This window comes from Diabrotica virgifera, chromosome 1 (genome assembly GCF_917563875.1).
Source record: "Diabrotica virgifera virgifera chromosome 1, PGI_DIABVI_V3a".
Classification (NCBI taxonomy): Eukaryota; Metazoa; Arthropoda; class Insecta; order Coleoptera; family Chrysomelidae; genus Diabrotica; species Diabrotica virgifera.
Window position 1 is genome coordinate 113847921 of NC_065443.1, and position 18433 is coordinate 113866353.

At 33.2% G+C, this 18433-nt stretch overlaps 1 protein-coding gene across 1 annotated transcript in view; it reads right to left on the reverse strand.

The window, feature by feature from the left end:
* The window catches only part of LOC114347902 (TELO2-interacting protein 1 homolog), a 71145-nt gene that overhangs the window by 47356 nt on the left and 5356 nt on the right, over positions 1–18433 (reverse strand). The window contains exons 2-5 of the mRNA XM_028298556.2: positions 8772–8911; positions 8350–8527; positions 4910–5087; positions 3681–4009 (exon numbers count right to left, since the gene is read on the reverse strand). Coding sequence (XP_028154357.2) covers positions 3681–4009; positions 4910–5087; positions 8350–8527; positions 8772–8911 — 825 coding nt within the window. The remainder of the gene's footprint in view (positions 1–3680; positions 4010–4909; positions 5088–8349; positions 8528–8771; positions 8912–18433) is intronic.

Here is an 18433-nt window from a genome sequence, read left to right on the forward strand (position 1 = left end):
GCCTTCATCACCGGTGATGTCACTTATAAGGCCAAGACAACAGGATGCATCCAGACAGCAACAACCACCAACTTTAGCAACAGTCAACATCTTTCGCTGCATTGACCTGAGGCCGTCCATCTAGCCCAGGTCGAGAGAAGTCAACAGCTGTACCATTCGACATCAAGAAGTTACCATCGAACCAATAAGCCATAAGTATAATCCAGAAATTGTTAGTCTTTGGCAAGAATTTTTTTTGTTTAATGTTTATTTTGCAATCTGTTACATCATATAATAACAATAAGCATACATGTTGATTGGTACAATGTCGTGAGAGAGAGTTTGTCCAATGATCCACTCTCTGTATGCACTTTTACATTCTTACATTTATGTTAAAAACAATAAAATTTTGTAACTTTACATTATTACATCGATATTAAAAAATAAAATAAAACTATCACAATTTAAAATTAATTTCATATGTACAATTATTGCTGTTAGAATGCAGTAACCGTTGGCATCTCTAGATCATTATAAATGTCTCGGTTTGTTACGAACCAAGGAGCATCTACTATACTGCGCAGGGCTTTTGACTGGAATCTCTCGATGATAGCAATGTTCGATTTAGATGCTGTTCCCCATAACTGGATTCCATAGGTCCATACTGGTTTGAGAACGGTATTGTAAGCTAGTAATTTGTTCCGCAATGATAATTGTCATTTTCTGCCAAGGAAAGAGTACAGCTTTTTCCATTTAGTATCCAGCTGCTTTCTTTTTTTCCATATGTGGGTACGCCAGGCTAGATGTTTGTCCAGGTGTATCCCCAAATATTTTACGCTGTCTGTTTTAGGTATTCGTTCATTGTTGAATGTGATGCTTGGCGTTTCACCATGGCATTTTGTAAATGTTATGTGTGCAGATTTACTTTCATTTATTGTAATTCGCCAGTTCCTTGCCCACGTTGCTATATTGTCGAGACTGGTTTGTAGTGTTGTCGCTGCTACTTCAGGATTTCTGTTTACTGCTAATATAGCTGTGTCATCAGCAAAGGTAGAGGTGACTGTGTCATCAGTACATGGCAGATCAGCCGTGAAGAGTAGGTATAAGACTGGGCCTAAGACACTTCCTTGTGGGACTCCTGATTTGATGATGCGTAGTTTAGTTACTTCATTTTCATATCTGATTCTAAAGTATCGTTCTTCTAAGTAGGATTTTAGAATCAAATATATTGTTGTTGGTAGCTGCGTTTTTAATTTGTAAAGGAGTCCCTCATGCCACACCTTGTCAAAGGCTTTGCTGACATCCAAAAAAGCTGATTCACAGTAACTTTTATCTTCGAATGCTTTGATGATTGTGTTAACAACACGATGCACTTGTTCTACTGTCGAGTGTTTCTGACGAAACCAAAATTGATAGTCTGGGATTAAGCTTTTTGCTGCGACAGTTTCCATCAGTCTCTTCATCAGTAACTTTTCCATTATTTTTGACAAGACTGGTAGTAAACTGATTGGTCGATAGGAGCTAGGTTCATTTGGCTGTTTTCCCTGTTTATGAATTAATATGATTTCTGCTACCTTCCATTGTGCAGGGAAGTACTTCAGTATTAAAATTGCGTTGAAGAGTTGCGTCAACATAACGACCGCTTTTCTAGGAAGTTCTTTTAATATTTGGCCGGTAATCAGGTCATAGCCAGGTGCCTTCTTGGGGTCTAAGTGATTTTTTATAACGTCGTAAGTTTCTTGTATTGTGAAGTTTTTAATAGGCTCCATTTGTTGCTCGTTTTCCTTAAGGAATGCATATATTTCGTCGTCATTAATTCCGTTTGCAGGTGGTAACGGTTGAAACGGCAAGAATTTGAATATATTTGTTAATGCATTTAATAAGTCATATTTTTATTATAATATCTTTATTGAACAATAAACATGATTAGTTAAAATTTTGTTTTGTTTGCTTCCATTCTGAATTTTCATAGTTCATATTTTAGATTATGACAAGACGAACACACACCTTGGGATACTGAGTTAGGCCAGGGTGAACGATAGCTATCTTGGTTGCTTGAAATATTATTTTCCAATGACATTTCAATTATCTGGAGTAGTTTATCGTTATCGTTACACTGGCACCCACCGTGCTTTTAGCCGATTCGTTTCACTGGCAGTTTTAGCAGATTCGTAAATAATAGAGTTAAATATAATAACCAAAATTGTTTTTAGTGCACTGAGTGAGGGTATTTGGGTCCGAATTCCATCCTACTGCATCAATTTACTTGATATTTTCATTGTAAGTAGGGAAGAGCTCAAGAAACAAATTCTACCCTCTATAAACTCATACAGAAGTAATAACTTCAAGTTGTATATTGGTATTAAATCGTTTATTAAAAAACTTCATAAAATGTCATCCAAATGGATTGCAAAACGTTTTCGTTCTAAATTAGAACATCTTCAGTGCATTCTGCCGAGTAATTGGAACTAGCCGACCAATTGGAACTAGGAACCAATTCAGTTGGTTTGTGCCCATTGAACTGGCAAGTACTTAGCATTTTTTCGAGCAGGGAAACATGTTACCCTTTGAGCTTGTATATAATTTAATCTATTAACATCGACTTGTAGTCACCAAATTTTATTAAACAATACTATTTAAACCATATATTATGAGGTTACCACTTTAAATAGTATGCTAGTTCCAATTACTCAGCAGAATGCACTAAAGATGTTCTAATTTAGAACGAAGACGTTTTGCAATCCATTTGGATGACATTTTATGAAATTTTTTAATAAACGATTGTATACCAACATACAACTTGTTTTTACTTCTGAATGAGTTTTTAAACTATGGTATACAGCCAGCTACTGGGATTTTCCCATTGATTTTCTACCCTATATCCTACGGCGCTTTTATCATGGGGGTGGTTCTCACCCCGTCTAGGTTTTTGGTCAAAATAACCACGGAAGTGGCTAGAGAACCTAATTCTAAACAAAAATTGTTCTATATATTTTTTTAAAACTCAATACTTTTTGAGTTGTTCGTGGTAGAAAATTTGCCATTTTCATTGAAAAATAACTTATTGGATGGTTTTCTGCGACACTTAAAAAGTATGCATCTAACGAAAAAAACTGTATAAAACATTTTCGTAGCTTACGACAAATCAAAGAGATTCATTTCTTCATAAATCTTCTAGTACAAAAAGAGATATGGTAGGTGAAAAAAAAAATTTTTTGGGTGCATGCGCATGCCCAAATCGGTGTATAGATTTTTTTACGGACTGCTCCCAATGCACGCCCTTGTATTAAGAGTCCATATATGGTAGGGATACATTTACAGGGTATAAGGTTTCTTCCCATGTGATTTTACCATAAAGGATTTTAATACATTTTTTGTGGTTATTGTTATATTGCCAACTACAGGAAATTTTTCCTCGTGGCTTTTGATTATATTTTAATTTGCAGACGAAATGGATATTATATGTTTTGTGTTTAGAAATATTTATCCAATTGACAACAACTAAATATAAAATAAACAATTCTGACCTGATATAGATCGAATAAACAGTAATGCCCGAAGACAGTTATCAATTTTCAAGATAGCCAACTGAAGCAATTACGTCATCAATACTAAGATCAATCAAATATAATTATTATAATGTAGAATATTAAAAAATGTAAAATGGAATGTATGTAAAATTAAGATTATAAAATGCTCACCCTAAGCAATTGTTCATAATTATTTGACACATGTTTAGAAGTTCCAAACGAACCTGTTCGTCAGCACAATGTAACACTTTATAAAAATCTTTTACAACCATCTGCAACTTTTGATCCGTCGATACATAAAACTTTTTGTTTAACTTAGTAGTTTCAATATATTCGGTAACTTCAGCATTATTAGTGCACTTCTTTATCGGCGTATCTTTATCTTTACTGTAGTCGTTTTTCACTGATCTGGTAAACTCTACAATGTTTGGTACACTGGAAGTCGCATCGTAGTTTTGCATAACAAGAGTCACTATTCTGCCCCATGTTTTGAGAGCTACCTACAACAAACAAACAAAAATCAAAATATATTATATTACACAATCAATGTACAGAGCTCTAAGAACTATACCCAGACGCCAACATAATAAGAGAAATAAAGTCCAAAAGACTCCAATGGGCAGGACATCTCAGAAGACATTTTGACGAAAGAACAATAAAGTTGTGCTCACAACGAGGCGCCGACCCTCGCTCCCTGGTATCCCTCGTACTGCTCGTACCGTATTATCGATCGCCAGATGCATTATGTTAGTAAATAAGTATTGATTATTTTAAAAATGAGTATTTATTCATTAACTTTAATAATTTATTATTAAAAGTTACCTTCTTTTACCAGCTTTTTAATCTCAGAGTTCTTAAAAATTTCAATAGATATATTTTCAAAATTAAAGTCATTAAAGTGTCTGACCAACATTAAAGCGGGCCATTAGATTTGGTTTTTTATGCTCTTTTCAAATTAATATTCAAACGAATTTTGAAAATTTAGATGTAGGTACAGGGTGTTGTTTCAAGGTCACACTGAGTTTATATTTTTTGTTAATCCAGACCTGGATTTTTCTTGTGATTAGTAGTTGGGTACTTTGGGTTCTAAGGATATGGATCCAGAAAGAAATGGGCAAAATCGATAAAATACCCCGTAACTCGGTTATAAAAATCGGTAGGGCAATAAATGTAATATATCTAGAACCGCCTCATTGACATCTATTCACCATTCCAGTATTTCTGTTTCCAAGTAAAACACCCTGTATAAATAACAAGTGATGAAACAATAGTTGGATTACAATAACATATGAAACGAAATGGCTATGAATCAGAATATTCAAGCTTGTTTATTTGGGAGTTTAGAAGAGTTTTATATACAGCTATATAAATATAAGTTTATGTACTATTTGAATACTTACAGCTTGTACTTTAGAACCAACTTTAGAGTCTTCCAACAAAATTTTCAGTATACCACTGGCAATGCCAGGTAGAAAAAACATAAATACTTCTGCCAACTGCCTCCTGAGTACTATGTCATGAAAATTCTCATCATCAAATACTTGTGCTATGCACATTATACATTCCATTGCTGCAATTCTACAATAAATTTTAATTTATTAACATAAATAAATAAACTATAAATATAACAAATATAAAGGTAGCATTTTTAAAAAGCACATTGAGAAACCGAGTTATGAAGTAGTTCAAATAATAAAGAAACTGAGAAACAATAAAGCGCCAGGAACGGATGGAATTTCAGCAGAATTATTACAGCATGGAGGATCCGAACTCTGGGGAAAAATTCATTACCTAATCACATTAATATGGACCAAGGAGCAAATGCTGGAGGAATCGACAGTTGGTCTTATATATCCAATATATAAAAAAGGAGATAATAGGCTATTGATTATGTATTTTAGAAAGGAACTACAACGTTAACGAAGTTTTATTATTTGATATAGTCAATGGACCTCTAAGTATGAAAAACCCGCGGAGTGCTACCATTTAAAGGGGTGCGTTTCTGAGAAAGGAGTGAATTAGTCCCTAGGCACAGGGCGAATTAGGGTGAGTTCTATGCACTTTTGGTACAAACACGTCTACAGGAAAATTGTTCCAGATTAAATTTACTATCGAAACATCACCTTTTAAAGTCGAAAATATTTTTTTTTACAAAAATATATTCAAAAGAAAAGCAAGAAAAAAACACGAAAGATAGCAATTTTGTTTTTTGTCCCATAACTTTTTTCCACGGAGATATAGGTATAGGCATTGCTATACAGAAAAAAACTTCCGTCCTTCCTCTTTAAAATCACGTTTGGTAGAAGTATCTATGATTTATAGTTTCCAAAATATGATTTTTCAAAGTTCGCCACTCACAGCGATTTTGCCCCATTTTCCTTGTTACTTCTCAAACATTGTTTTGTAATTTTTTTGTACGTAGCTTTAGGTATATGTAATGTTACATTTAATAGGAAGAAAAATCAATTACATACCTTCAAAATGGTCTATTGTAGAAGGCTATATGACTATTTTGAAGCAATATATGGTTGTTCAAAGTTTTATGCTTTTAATATGTTTGATATATTTTACGATTATTTTTAAATTTCTCATTATAACTTTTTTTATTGTATATGCAGCTATATACATTGTACAATAAAAAAGCTTATTTTCTTTACTTTAAAATGGTGTATTGTAAAAAATTCTAGGACTATTTTTAAACAAGATATACTTCTTCAAAATGTGACAAATACACATGCAATTAATAGGTCTCACTAAGTTGGAACCATATGGAAAACTTTCTTATTATTAACTTTATGAAAGAAAATCATTCTTTATAAAATGCTCTGCATAGTCTAAAACCTAAGATGCAATCATCAGATATAAAATTTTATCAATAGTGTACGAGGTATGTTAAAAAATATGAATTTCGCTTAAGAGTAAAGTACCTTTATATTTCACAATATCGAAAAGTGTTATTAAGAAAAGTTATTTGGAATTAAAAATTTTGTTATAATATGCAATGATATTCTTCTAATAGAAAAAAATAAAAAAGATTTAAAAATTTGTCAAATTACGGATATCCTACGGATATCTTGTTTAAAAATAGTCCTAAATTTTGCGATACACCATTTTTAAGTAAAGAAAATAAGCTTTTTTTATTCCACATTGTATATACCTAAATGTACAAGAAAAAATGTCATAATGAGAAATTTAAAAAATAATCATTAAAAATATCAAAAATGATTAAAAGTATAAAACCTTAAAAAAGCATACCTTGCTTAAAAGAGCCGTATAGCCTTATACAATAGACCATTTTAAAGGTAATTGACTTCTATTTCTACTAAATGTACCATTGCATATACCTAGAAATGCGTAGAAAAAAGTTATAGAACAATGTTTGCGAAATAATGGTTAAAATGGCCCAAAAATGCTGTTAGCGGCGAACTTTGAAAAATCCTATTTCGTAAACTTTAAATCCTAGAGATTTTTACCAAATTTCATTTTAAAGAAAAAGGATGGAAGTTAATTTTTGCTGAAGCAATGCCTATGCCTCTCTCCCTGGGGGAAAAAGTTATGGGGCAAAAAACAAAATTGCTTTCTTTCGTGTTTTTTTCTTGCTTTTCATTTGAATATATTTTTGTAAAAAAAAACTACTTTTGACTTTAAAATATGATATTTCGATAGTAAATTTAAGCTGGAACAATTTTCCTGTAGACATGTTTGTACCCAAAGTGCATAGGACTCACCCTAATTCACCCTGTGCCTAGGGACTAATGCACCCCTTTCTCAAAAACGTACCCATTTAAATCGTAGCACTCCGCGGTTTGTTCAAATCTAGAGGTCCATTGACCATATGAGATAATAAAATCCCGTTAACGTTGTAGTTCCTTTTAGTTCTCTTATTTTGAACATAATCAATAGCCTATAAGAGGGAATGACCGAATTATAGGCCAACTACTCACATTGCTAAATGTAATATACAAAATTCTTTCTGGTTTAATCTACAATAGACTACTCCGAAAATATAATTGGTGATTATCAAAATGGATTCAGACCAAACAGAGCCACTAGAGATAATATATTCATACTAAGAACCATACAAGAAAAAGCTTATAAATATGAGATAGAACTACATATATAACATGTATATAGATTTTACATTAAGCTTTTAATAGTGTGAAAAGAGATAAAATGCTGGAAGACCTTCGTAATCTAGGTATAACTAATAAATATATTAGCCTCATAAAATTGACGTTGCAGGGTTCAAAAGCCGCAGTCAGATTAGATGGTGAACTGACTCCTCTGTCTGACATCAACATCGACGGTTGAAAGGTAAAAGGTTGTAACCCACAAATCAACTTTTTCAGGAAGTAGAAAAAACGTTCCATTTAAGCAATTTGATGAGGAATTAACCAATAACTTTTTTTATTAATTTATAGATCAATTGAATGGGTCCGCCGAATAACGTTGTAAGCGCCGCATGGTTTGTTTTTGAGAAGTCAAAGAAAAAGTTTTAATATTATAATAATGGTGAGTTTATACATCTTAAGGGTGAGTAATACAGTTTGTATTCTGTATTTAAAAACTGTATTACTCACCCTTAAAATGTATAAACTCACCATTATCACAATATTAAAACTTTTTCTTTGTCTTCTCAAAAACAAACCATTCAATTGATCTATAAATTAATAAAAAAAGTTATTGGTTAATTCCTCATCAAATTGCTTAAGTGGAACCTTTTACCTTTCAACCGGCGATATCAAAATATTAAATATTCACTTATTATAGTAACATTGTAGTGCATAAAGAAGTATAAAATTTGATTTTAGTAAGTATTCTAAATTCTAATAATAATTACCTCAAACTTCTTAGCTTCTCGAATTTGGCAAGCTCCAGGGCAACATAAATCATCTGGCACAGTTTAGGAGCATTAACTTTGTTATACAGTTCAGGTAAAAGATCAGTTGATACAGATCGTGCCAAGGCTTTCGTGCAAAGCATAACACTGAGCTTCATTTCTTCTGGTATTGGTAGGACTAAAAAATAGATAAATCTATTAGTTTGCTTGACAATTGTAACTACAACATTTGTATAGAAATAATTTTCTGATTTTAAGTTTTACTCAAATCGCTGTTGAAAATCTGATCTAGAAAGAAAAACAACTAATAGCATGGCTCACTTTAATATTTTGCTTTTGATGTCAAAAGTCGTTTTCAGCATTATTTGATCATTCAATTCAAGTTTAAATGGTACGCAGAATTATCAAAAATTTGTACAAACCTCTATTTTCTCTGGAATCATAAATTACATAAAGGAGAAGTGAATACATATTAAAAAATATTCCCATCTTATCAATTATAGATTTTTCGAATACATCTGTTAGAGTATCAATTAATTTATGTATGAACTTGGAACCAAACCTGCAACAAAAAAACAAACAAGGCAATAATGATACAATAAGCAGTAGCAATCGGAAATGCTACAATATACTTTTTCAGAATTCGGTGAAAGTGCTTTACAGGAAACTCAATTCCACTATAGAAAGTACCAATAAATCATACTGAAACTAGGAAAAAAAATATGATTTTTGAAAAATCAACCTCTGTTACTCTTAAAACCAACACTGGATGAATTGAACACATGAGGCACATCTATCAAGGTTCCAGTCTTACTCCCTATAAACTCTTCACCACTGAAGAAGTTACCCATCCTTAATATTTCTAAATATTGTTGGGAAGAAGATTATCGGTTTTATTCTTTAATGAAGTATGTTATATTACAAGGTGTCAATACTGTTCCAATTTAGACTGAGTACTAAACTGACAATCAGAGTTGTTTCTTCCTAGCTGTGGAACTCAGTAACCTCAGTCTTTCACAAAACTATAATATGTATCGCTGTACCTCTCCAAGTTCTCTACAAAGGTTCAATTCCCATGGTCAAATCCTTACCAAACATTCAACTATGCATCAAAACAGTAGACCTTTAAAGCTACGTATAATACAGACAAAGTAACACTGTGTTATTGTACAGAATAGATTTGCTTTCTTTAAAATAAAAACTAAAAAACTTCTTTACACATCTTTATAGATTGTCATAGATTCAAAGTAATTTAGGGAAGACAACTTTAAAAAGTGCTTTTTCGTACTAACCACTGGTACAGTTACATCCAATACTATGGTATGCTGGATAATTACATAATATTTTTTTTAGAATTACTTTAGATGCAAAAAGTAAAAGATCATACAAAAATACATTCCTATATTATATTACTGTTATTGTAAATAGTTCAGTTTCATTTCAAAACAGATTTAATACTAAACTAGTTTTAATAATTGAAGGGGTAAAAACCAAAAGGATCTAAGTGCCGTTATGTTAGTTTGGAGATATTCAATGTTAAAGTTAATTGCTTATTGTAAAATCTGTAAAGATATTTCATATGGGGTTTTTAAGGAAAAAAACACATAATATGTTTAAGTCTTTAATTACGTTTCACATAATGGTGTTACATGTTTGTTTGTTTAAAAAAAGTCACTTAGACTTCTTTGGTTCTATTTTTTCTTTAGTTTTTTCTTAGAAAACGATAATTTCTCAATAAGAAAACATTATTTTAATAGTAAACATTATAAAAAAAATATTAATTATCATAGTCAGAGTAAATGTCAAGATCATTATTTTCTTCTTGGACATTTTCCTCCATTTTAGTTTTCGTCGACGTCGTTGGCTTATTTTCTGTTGCATTCGTTTTCTTTTTGGGTTGATGGGCCATATTTTGGTAAAAAGTATGAAAACTGGGGGAATAAAAGGCAACAGCTGAATAATATTTTCCCACTTAGCATATGGAATTTCCAAAACGGCTCTATACAGGGGTTGGTTTAAATTTTCCAGAGATAAATTTGATCTACCTACGTTAAATAATGAACACTTTTCAGATTGGAAAGCAAGGCAGTTATTTGGATGCCTCGTTGTATGGAAAACAAGGAATAAAATGTTTTCATGTCTGTACTCAAACCACACGATTTCTCGCCATTTTATTGGTCGCTTTCCCATCTCTTTTTGGTCTTTTTTTGGACCACACATGTGTCTATGAAAGTAATCAAAGTCGAGAAAATCATTTTGTTCCATGGAATATACTTGAAACTTTTTGGAAGTTTTCATTATTAAATCTGTTCAATGTTCTGGCATAAAAATGTTTAAGGATAGCTTTCTTCTTTTTTCGATTCTAGCAAAAGAACGGTCGCATTCCATATACGAATGTCCTGGCTCAAAAAATTTATGATATATTATTTTCAAAGTAGTACTTTGAACCAAAAACAATTTAACAATGTTCTTATTTTTATTTTGACCACCACATTGGTCACTGTAACAAATCAGTTCTTCGACAGTTGGTGGCAAATCTTTCATGTACTGAAAAAAAATTAATTAATAATAAGCAATGACTAAGTAAGATGTAGCTTTACCTTAATAAGACATGATCCAAGTTCTTGGGATCCTCGTCGGCCAATGGTCTTATTTCATACATACGTAAAGGATATTCCACTAATAAGATCATTGACACATGCAAAAACAACGTGGATAAGAATCAACAAAAACTGACAATAATCAGCGGCATATCGGTCTAAGCGCGCTTGGATCACTTTGCCACTACTGAAAATAGAACATCTTTAAACCTAATTTTCCCCTTACCAAGAGATGGCGCAGAACGTTTAAAAATCAATTGGATCATTTTGCCAGCAAGTAATGTTTAGTTTAACCTTTCGATATACAGGGTGAGTTTTTAGTGCGGGATCGGTCGATAATTCCATTACGGTATAGAATATCGAAAAAAGTTATTTAGAAAAAATGTAGGCAATGATATTCTCCACGCTTGGAAAATATGTCTATTTCTACAGGGTAATCAATAACAACGTGGTATATCAAACATATAATTTTTTAAATGGGACACCCTATATATTTTTTCATATTTATATTCCCCTCATAATTCTTGTTCATATAATATAGGGTTTTGCATTACTATACAGAGTATTTAACAAGTTATGACCATTTTTATTTCGAAATCCCCATGAGATTAACACCCTATATATAAAGAAGTAATTCATAGACAATAATTTGTTTTATCTAGTAAGATAAGTAATATACTGTAGTTTTTAAATTAAGTCCAATTGAAATCATTGACGAATGTTTGTATACATGGTGAACTACAAAACCAAATTACGATTTTCTCTATTTTTTTAAATGGATCACCCTATATTTTATTTTTCAAAAATATTGTATTTATTATACTCTTTCATTTTTATATAGCATTCCCTATATCTAAACTTATTACTTTCGGAGATATTTTTAGTTTTCTTCAACTTTCGGGAATACATTCAATTTTTCTAGTAGAAATAAGCTGGTATTGAATGATAATTAAACAAAATTATTTTTATTCAATAAATAACTAACACAAAATATAAACCATAGCAATATGCAATGAATGTATCAATAAATGTGATATTAAGGAATTATCATATTTCCATAATATACAAGAATCATACAATTCCTACAAAAAAAAATATAGGTATCTTGTGTATAATAAAATTACAAGATTATTTTTATTTAATAAACCAGTCTCGATCCAACCTTTGCTAGAGACGGTCGCATAAATTTATTTTTAGTACAAAAATATCTAGTAACCAGTTTTTGTTCCAAACTTTATCGTTAATTAGTAATATTAATTACCAGTGTTTTAAAAAACGCAAATAAAATAAAACAAGTACTATTTATATTTTCTATACGCAAAAATACCGGCAAATAAAGTCATAGGCGTCCCATAAAATAATTGTTCGTGATGTATAAAACATTTAATTGTGATACAGGATGAGCGAAAATGTAGAAATCATAGACAAAGACAATCCGTTTCTAAATTCAAATAAAGTGAGCAGATCTCCGGCGAGAAGATCAACTTCAGAAGAATACACCGCTAACTTGCAAACAAATACCATGGAACAACCATCGAGAGATTCAACCACAGCCTCGTCTTAATAGATTTGCTAGCTTAGATGAAATACCTGATGAGACCAACCTAACCGAAACTGATGAAGTTAAAAATAGTATTCAGCCACCACCCATATTTGTTTCAGATGTAGGTGATATAAAACCTCTTAGAGAATTGTTAGAAACAATATCCCCACTGGGATACACCATCAAATGCCTTTATAACAACCAAGTAAAGATCCAGCCCACAACCTCTGAACATTACCGAAACATAGCCAAAGCACTAAATGAGAAAAAAACCCACTATTACACCTACCAGACAAAAGAAGAAAGAACATTCCGAGTTGTACTTCGTAATATGCATCAAACAGCAGATAAAGATGCTTTAAAAGATGAGTTAGCACAAATGGGACACGAAGTAACCAACATAGCTAATATATATAAGAATGGATCCAAAACGGCGCTTCCGCTTTTTTATATAGAACTAAAAGCTAAGCCAAATAATAAAGACATTTATGAAGTGAGAGCACTTCAGAATATGATTGTGTCATTCGAACCACCACATCCCAAGCGTCAGGTTCCCCAATGTACCAAATGTCAACGTTATGGCCACACACAAAAATTCTGTTATATGCCTCCAAGATGCGTAAAGTGTGCAAGTAATCATCATACTCTAGACCAGGGGTGTCAAACTCAATTTTGCAGAGGGCCATATATTAAATTCAGAATGTGTCGGCGGGCCAGATTCAAATAAAAAAAAATGTACTGAATTATTATAACATTTTATTTAATAGTATACTTATAATATACGGTTGTTAAAAATCATATCAAAGTTATAAAAGAGGGTAATTATTTTGAGCTCGAGGATCCAGATACCTGACTTCTCTTGTTTTTGACAAGCTCATTGATGTCAGGTATCATATTCGTTGTATTTATTTTAAGAATTGATTGGAGATGTTCATTTGTAAGTCTTGTGCGATGTTTGTTCTTATTTATTTTCATGACGGAAAACATCTGCTCACATAAATAGGTGCTACCAAACATGCACAGAATGCGTGCTGCATGCTTTTTTAATTCCGGGTAGTTATCCAAACTCTTGAAATATTGTGTATAAAATGTAAGTGCGTTAACCTCTTTAAATTTTTCTTTCAAAATACTGTCCGATTGAAGATCTATCAACTCCATTTGCAAATGAACTGGTGCCTGTGAAGCTTCAAAATTGAATGGATTGTTGAAAATTGGGAATTCCATTTCATTCATTTTGTGGAAGTCTTCAAAACGATTGTTGAATTCCGTGATAAGATTTTGCAGAAGTTGAGAATATTGATCCAATTTTTTTTGATCCACTGTGCCAAATGATTTTAAATGAGGGAAATGATCCAAAGTTTGATTTTTTACCTGATTTTCCCACAGCCTCAACTTTGTTTCAAAGGCTTGAATACATGAGTACATTTGAGTGACAATCAGATTTTTACCCTGTAACTTTACATTCAGATCAGTCAAGTGTTTATTCATATCTACCAAAAAGGCACAATCAACCCACCAGTCATTGTCATAATCAATTGGGTTGCCTTTTTCTAACATGAAAGCTTGAATAGGGTCACGTAATGCAAAAAATCTTTCTAAAACTACTCCTCGACTGAGCCAACGAACTTCGGTGAAATAAGGGACATCAGAAAACTTTTCGTCCAAATCTTGTAAAAACTGCCTGAACTGTCGGTGATTTAGTCCTCTGCTCCTTATAAAATTTACTATTTTAATTATAGGTTGCATGACATGGTCCATTTTTAAATGTTTGGATGCCAATGATTCCTGGTGAATTATACAGTGAAATCCCACAAAATTTCCTGATGTTTTCTGTTTTAATATAGTTACAACGCCCGAATGTTGGCCAACCATGGCAGGAGCGCCATCCGTAGTTGTGCTGCTAAGTATATTCCAATCGAGTCCATATTCTGCCATCAAATGCTCCAATGCAGAATAAATATCATTTGCTGTTGTAGTACCTGTCAATGGAACGCACTTTAATAGTTCTTCAGTTATTTCAAAGTTACTGTTAATACCTCGTATAAAAACAGCAAGTTGAGCTGTATCAACAGTATCAGTGCTCTCATCAACAGCCAGTGAAAAGTTTGTAAATTCCTTAATTTTCTCCTTCAGTTGAAGAACCAAATTTTGAGATAAATCATTTATTCTTGAAGCAACAGTGTTTCTTGACAGCGAAATATTTCGAATTATTGACTTTTGAAATGGAAATGAAACATCGGCAACTTTCAACATACAGTCTTTAATAAAATCACCATCAGTGAAAGGTTTTGATCTCTTCGCGATTTCTAATGCAATAATAAAACTTGATTTCAGGGCATCTTCGCTCTCAGTATTAGCTTTAGTAAACATCGATTGTTGACCTTGAAGTTTAGATTTTAAAGATGACAATCTGTCCATTCTTATTTTTTCAGTGTAACAATCGAATTTTGATTTATGATTCGTATCATAGTGTCTCTTCAAGTTAAACTCCTTACAAACAGCAACTGTTTGATTGCAAATCAAACACAGTGGTTTACCTTTCCATTCTATGAAAAAATATGCATTTTCCCATTTAGACTGAAAAACTCTACGTTCACTATCAACTTTACGTTTTTGTGACATTATGCCGAAATCGTAACAAATATGGAACTCGACACAATTATGGATATCGCACACGCACGACACAAACAAATGTACAATACCTTCCCAACCACTACTTCGCAACTGACTCACGTGACACGTCGACGCACTTCTTTTATATCGATAAGGAAGGTTCTAGTCTAGACTCGAAGCGCATGGAAGATTCTATTGTTCTCAACAAAAATAATAGGGTGTTTCCGCTAAGAGATGGTGTTACTGTCTATCTCTCTCGCTTGTCTAGGCACGCGCTGCCTTTGAAATGACTTATAAATGTAGTGTAGTGTACGCATTTTAAAACTTCCGTAGAGCAATCGAGTGAAGTCTAAAAGCTCTAAAAAACATGATTCTTCTTTCTGTGACACATTGCGATCGCGGGCCGTATCTTTGACATGACTGCTCTAGACTGCCCACGCAAGGAACGCAGCAATAACGTACAATGTGTACTCTGTATGGGAAACCATCCGGCCAACTATAAGGGCTGCAGCGTATACAAACAAATACAAAAAGAAAAGTTCCCCCAACTCAGACAGAAACAAGAGACCCATAGAACAGACATCAATACAATTAACAGCCAAACAGTAACCCCTGGTGTTTATTACGCTCAAAAAACGTCAGGAAATAGTCAAACAGCTGAAATCACAAACCAACAAAGTAATGTTAGCTCAAACCATTTAACGACAATTGCCAACCTGGAAAACATGATGGCAAAATTAATGGAGAGAATGGATACTATGCTTAATCTCCTTACCACTATGATCTCCAAAATGCACTAATGCAAAACGCACTTAAAATAGCCGTCTGGAACTCAAATGGGCTAACGAATCATATCCAAGAAATAAAAATTTTTCTCGACGAGAAGAAAATTGATGTTATGCTCATATCAGAAGCCCATCTAACAGACAAAAATTATATAAAAATTCCAAAATACACTGTTCACTACACAAAACATCCAAATGACAAAGCACACGGTGGCACAGCTATCATTATCAAATCTAATATAAAACACCATGAGTTAAATAAGTTCAGTGAAAAGTACCTGCAGTCAACTAGCATTGTTATTGATGACTGGTTAGGCAACCTTACCTTATCTGCTGTCTACTGTCCTCCTGGCCAATCCATCAACGAAAATAACTTTAATACCTATTTTAGTTCACTTGGACACAAATTCATAGCAGGAGGAGACTTTAACTGTAAACATCATCACTGGGGCTCTAGAATAATCACAACAAGGGGTAGACAACTGTTGAAGTCGATAAGAGGAAACAATCTACAACACATATCTACAGGAGAACCAACTTATTGGCCTACAGATCCAAATAAAACACCAGATCTCTTAGACTTCTGTGTGATTAAAGGTATCTCTCTTAACTACTTAGCAATACAATCATGCTGGGACCTCTCGTCAGATCATTCTCCCATTCTAATTGACCTAGACTCCAAAGTCATACTCAGAAATAAGCCTCCAGTCCTAACCAATAACCAAACAAATTGGAACATATTCCGAAGTGCATTAACAGAACAAATATCAACGAATTTGCCACTTAAAACAGAAATACAAATTGAAAATGCAGTACAACAACTTACTACCTCCATACAAAAGGCGGGATGGAGGGCTACACCTGAACAAACATTATGGAAGGAAACCATAAATTGTTCTCTGAGTGCAAAAAACATGATTTAAGAAAAAAGAAAACTTAGGAGAAAATGGCAAAACACACATGCACCTATTGACAAAGAAAATCTAAACAGAATTACCAGAAGACTTAAAAATCTATTAAAAGAAGAAAAAAACAGGGGGATTCAAACTTACTTAGAAAATCTGACTCCATTCAAAGACACTAACTATTCGCTATGAAAGGCGACGAGAAAAGTAAAAGGACCAAAAGACGCCATACCTCCTTTAAAAAATGCCAAAGGTAAATGGGCAAGAACAGACACAGAGAAATCCGAGACATTCGCAGAACATCTTTCGACAGTATTTAGTCCCTTTACTAGAGTAGTACCATTAGAACAAGAAGAACCATTTCATTCTTTTCTTGAGGCTCCATATCAAATGGAACCGCCAATCTCCAAGTTTAATATTAAAGAAGTAAAACAGATAATAAATAATGAGATACAACCTAATAAGGCACCAGGATTCGACATCATAACGGGTAAGGTCCTTCAGGAACTAACCGATGATTGTTACAGAATAATCACTATGATCTTTAATGCTATGTTAAGTCTGCACTACTTCCCGTTGCAATGGAAAGTGGCACAGATTATACTAATTCAAAAACCTGGAAAAGATCCAAAAGATGTCAACTCATACCGACCGATAAGTCTGCTCCCAGTCATCTCTAAGGTGTTTGAAAAACTTCTGTTAAGAAAAATAAAACCAATATTAGAAGAGAAGAGTCTCATACCTGACCATCAATTCGGATTTCGTAATCAACATAGTACAATAGAACAAGTTCACAGACTGTACACAACAATAAGAACTAGTCTCGAAAACAAGCAATACTGCACTGCAGCCTTTTTAGACGCCTCCCAAGCTTTTGACAAGATGTGGCACACAGGACTTCTGTACAAATTAAAGAAAAACCTACCTTACACTTACTTCAAACTGCTTCAATCATACCTTACAGAAAGGAGATATCTGGTAAAATATAGTGAAGCCTATACAAAACTCTACCCCATCCTATCTGGTGTACCTCAGGGTAGTGTGCTCGGACCGATCCTATACCTAATATATACGGCTGACTTGCCAACAAGCAACGACCTAACACTTGCAACATTCGCAGATGATACTGCTTTCCTGGCCTCTCATGGTAATCCAATAATAGCATCAGAGAGACTGCAACTACATCTGAACAAAACAAATGAATGGCTTAAACTCTGGAGAATTAGAGTAAACCCCTCAAAATCCACACATATTACATTCACTCTAAGAAGAGGTACATGTCCAGAACTTAATCTCGATGGACATCCTTTACCTCAAAAGGAGGACGTAAAATATCTAGGTATTCACCTTGACAAACGACTAACTTGGACCAAACATATATGGACGAAAAGACTTCAACTGGGAATTGTATACAGAAAACTTTACTGGATGTTGGGAAAAAACTCTCACCTATCGATCGATAACAAGCTGCTTATATACAAAACAATAATAAAACCCATTTGGACATATGGTTCGCAGCTCTGGGGATCAGCTAGCAAATCTAATATTATGAAAATACAAAGATTTCAATCCAAAACTCTAAGAACAATCGCTAATGCCCCTTGGTACATCCATAATGACGCAATACATAGAGATCTT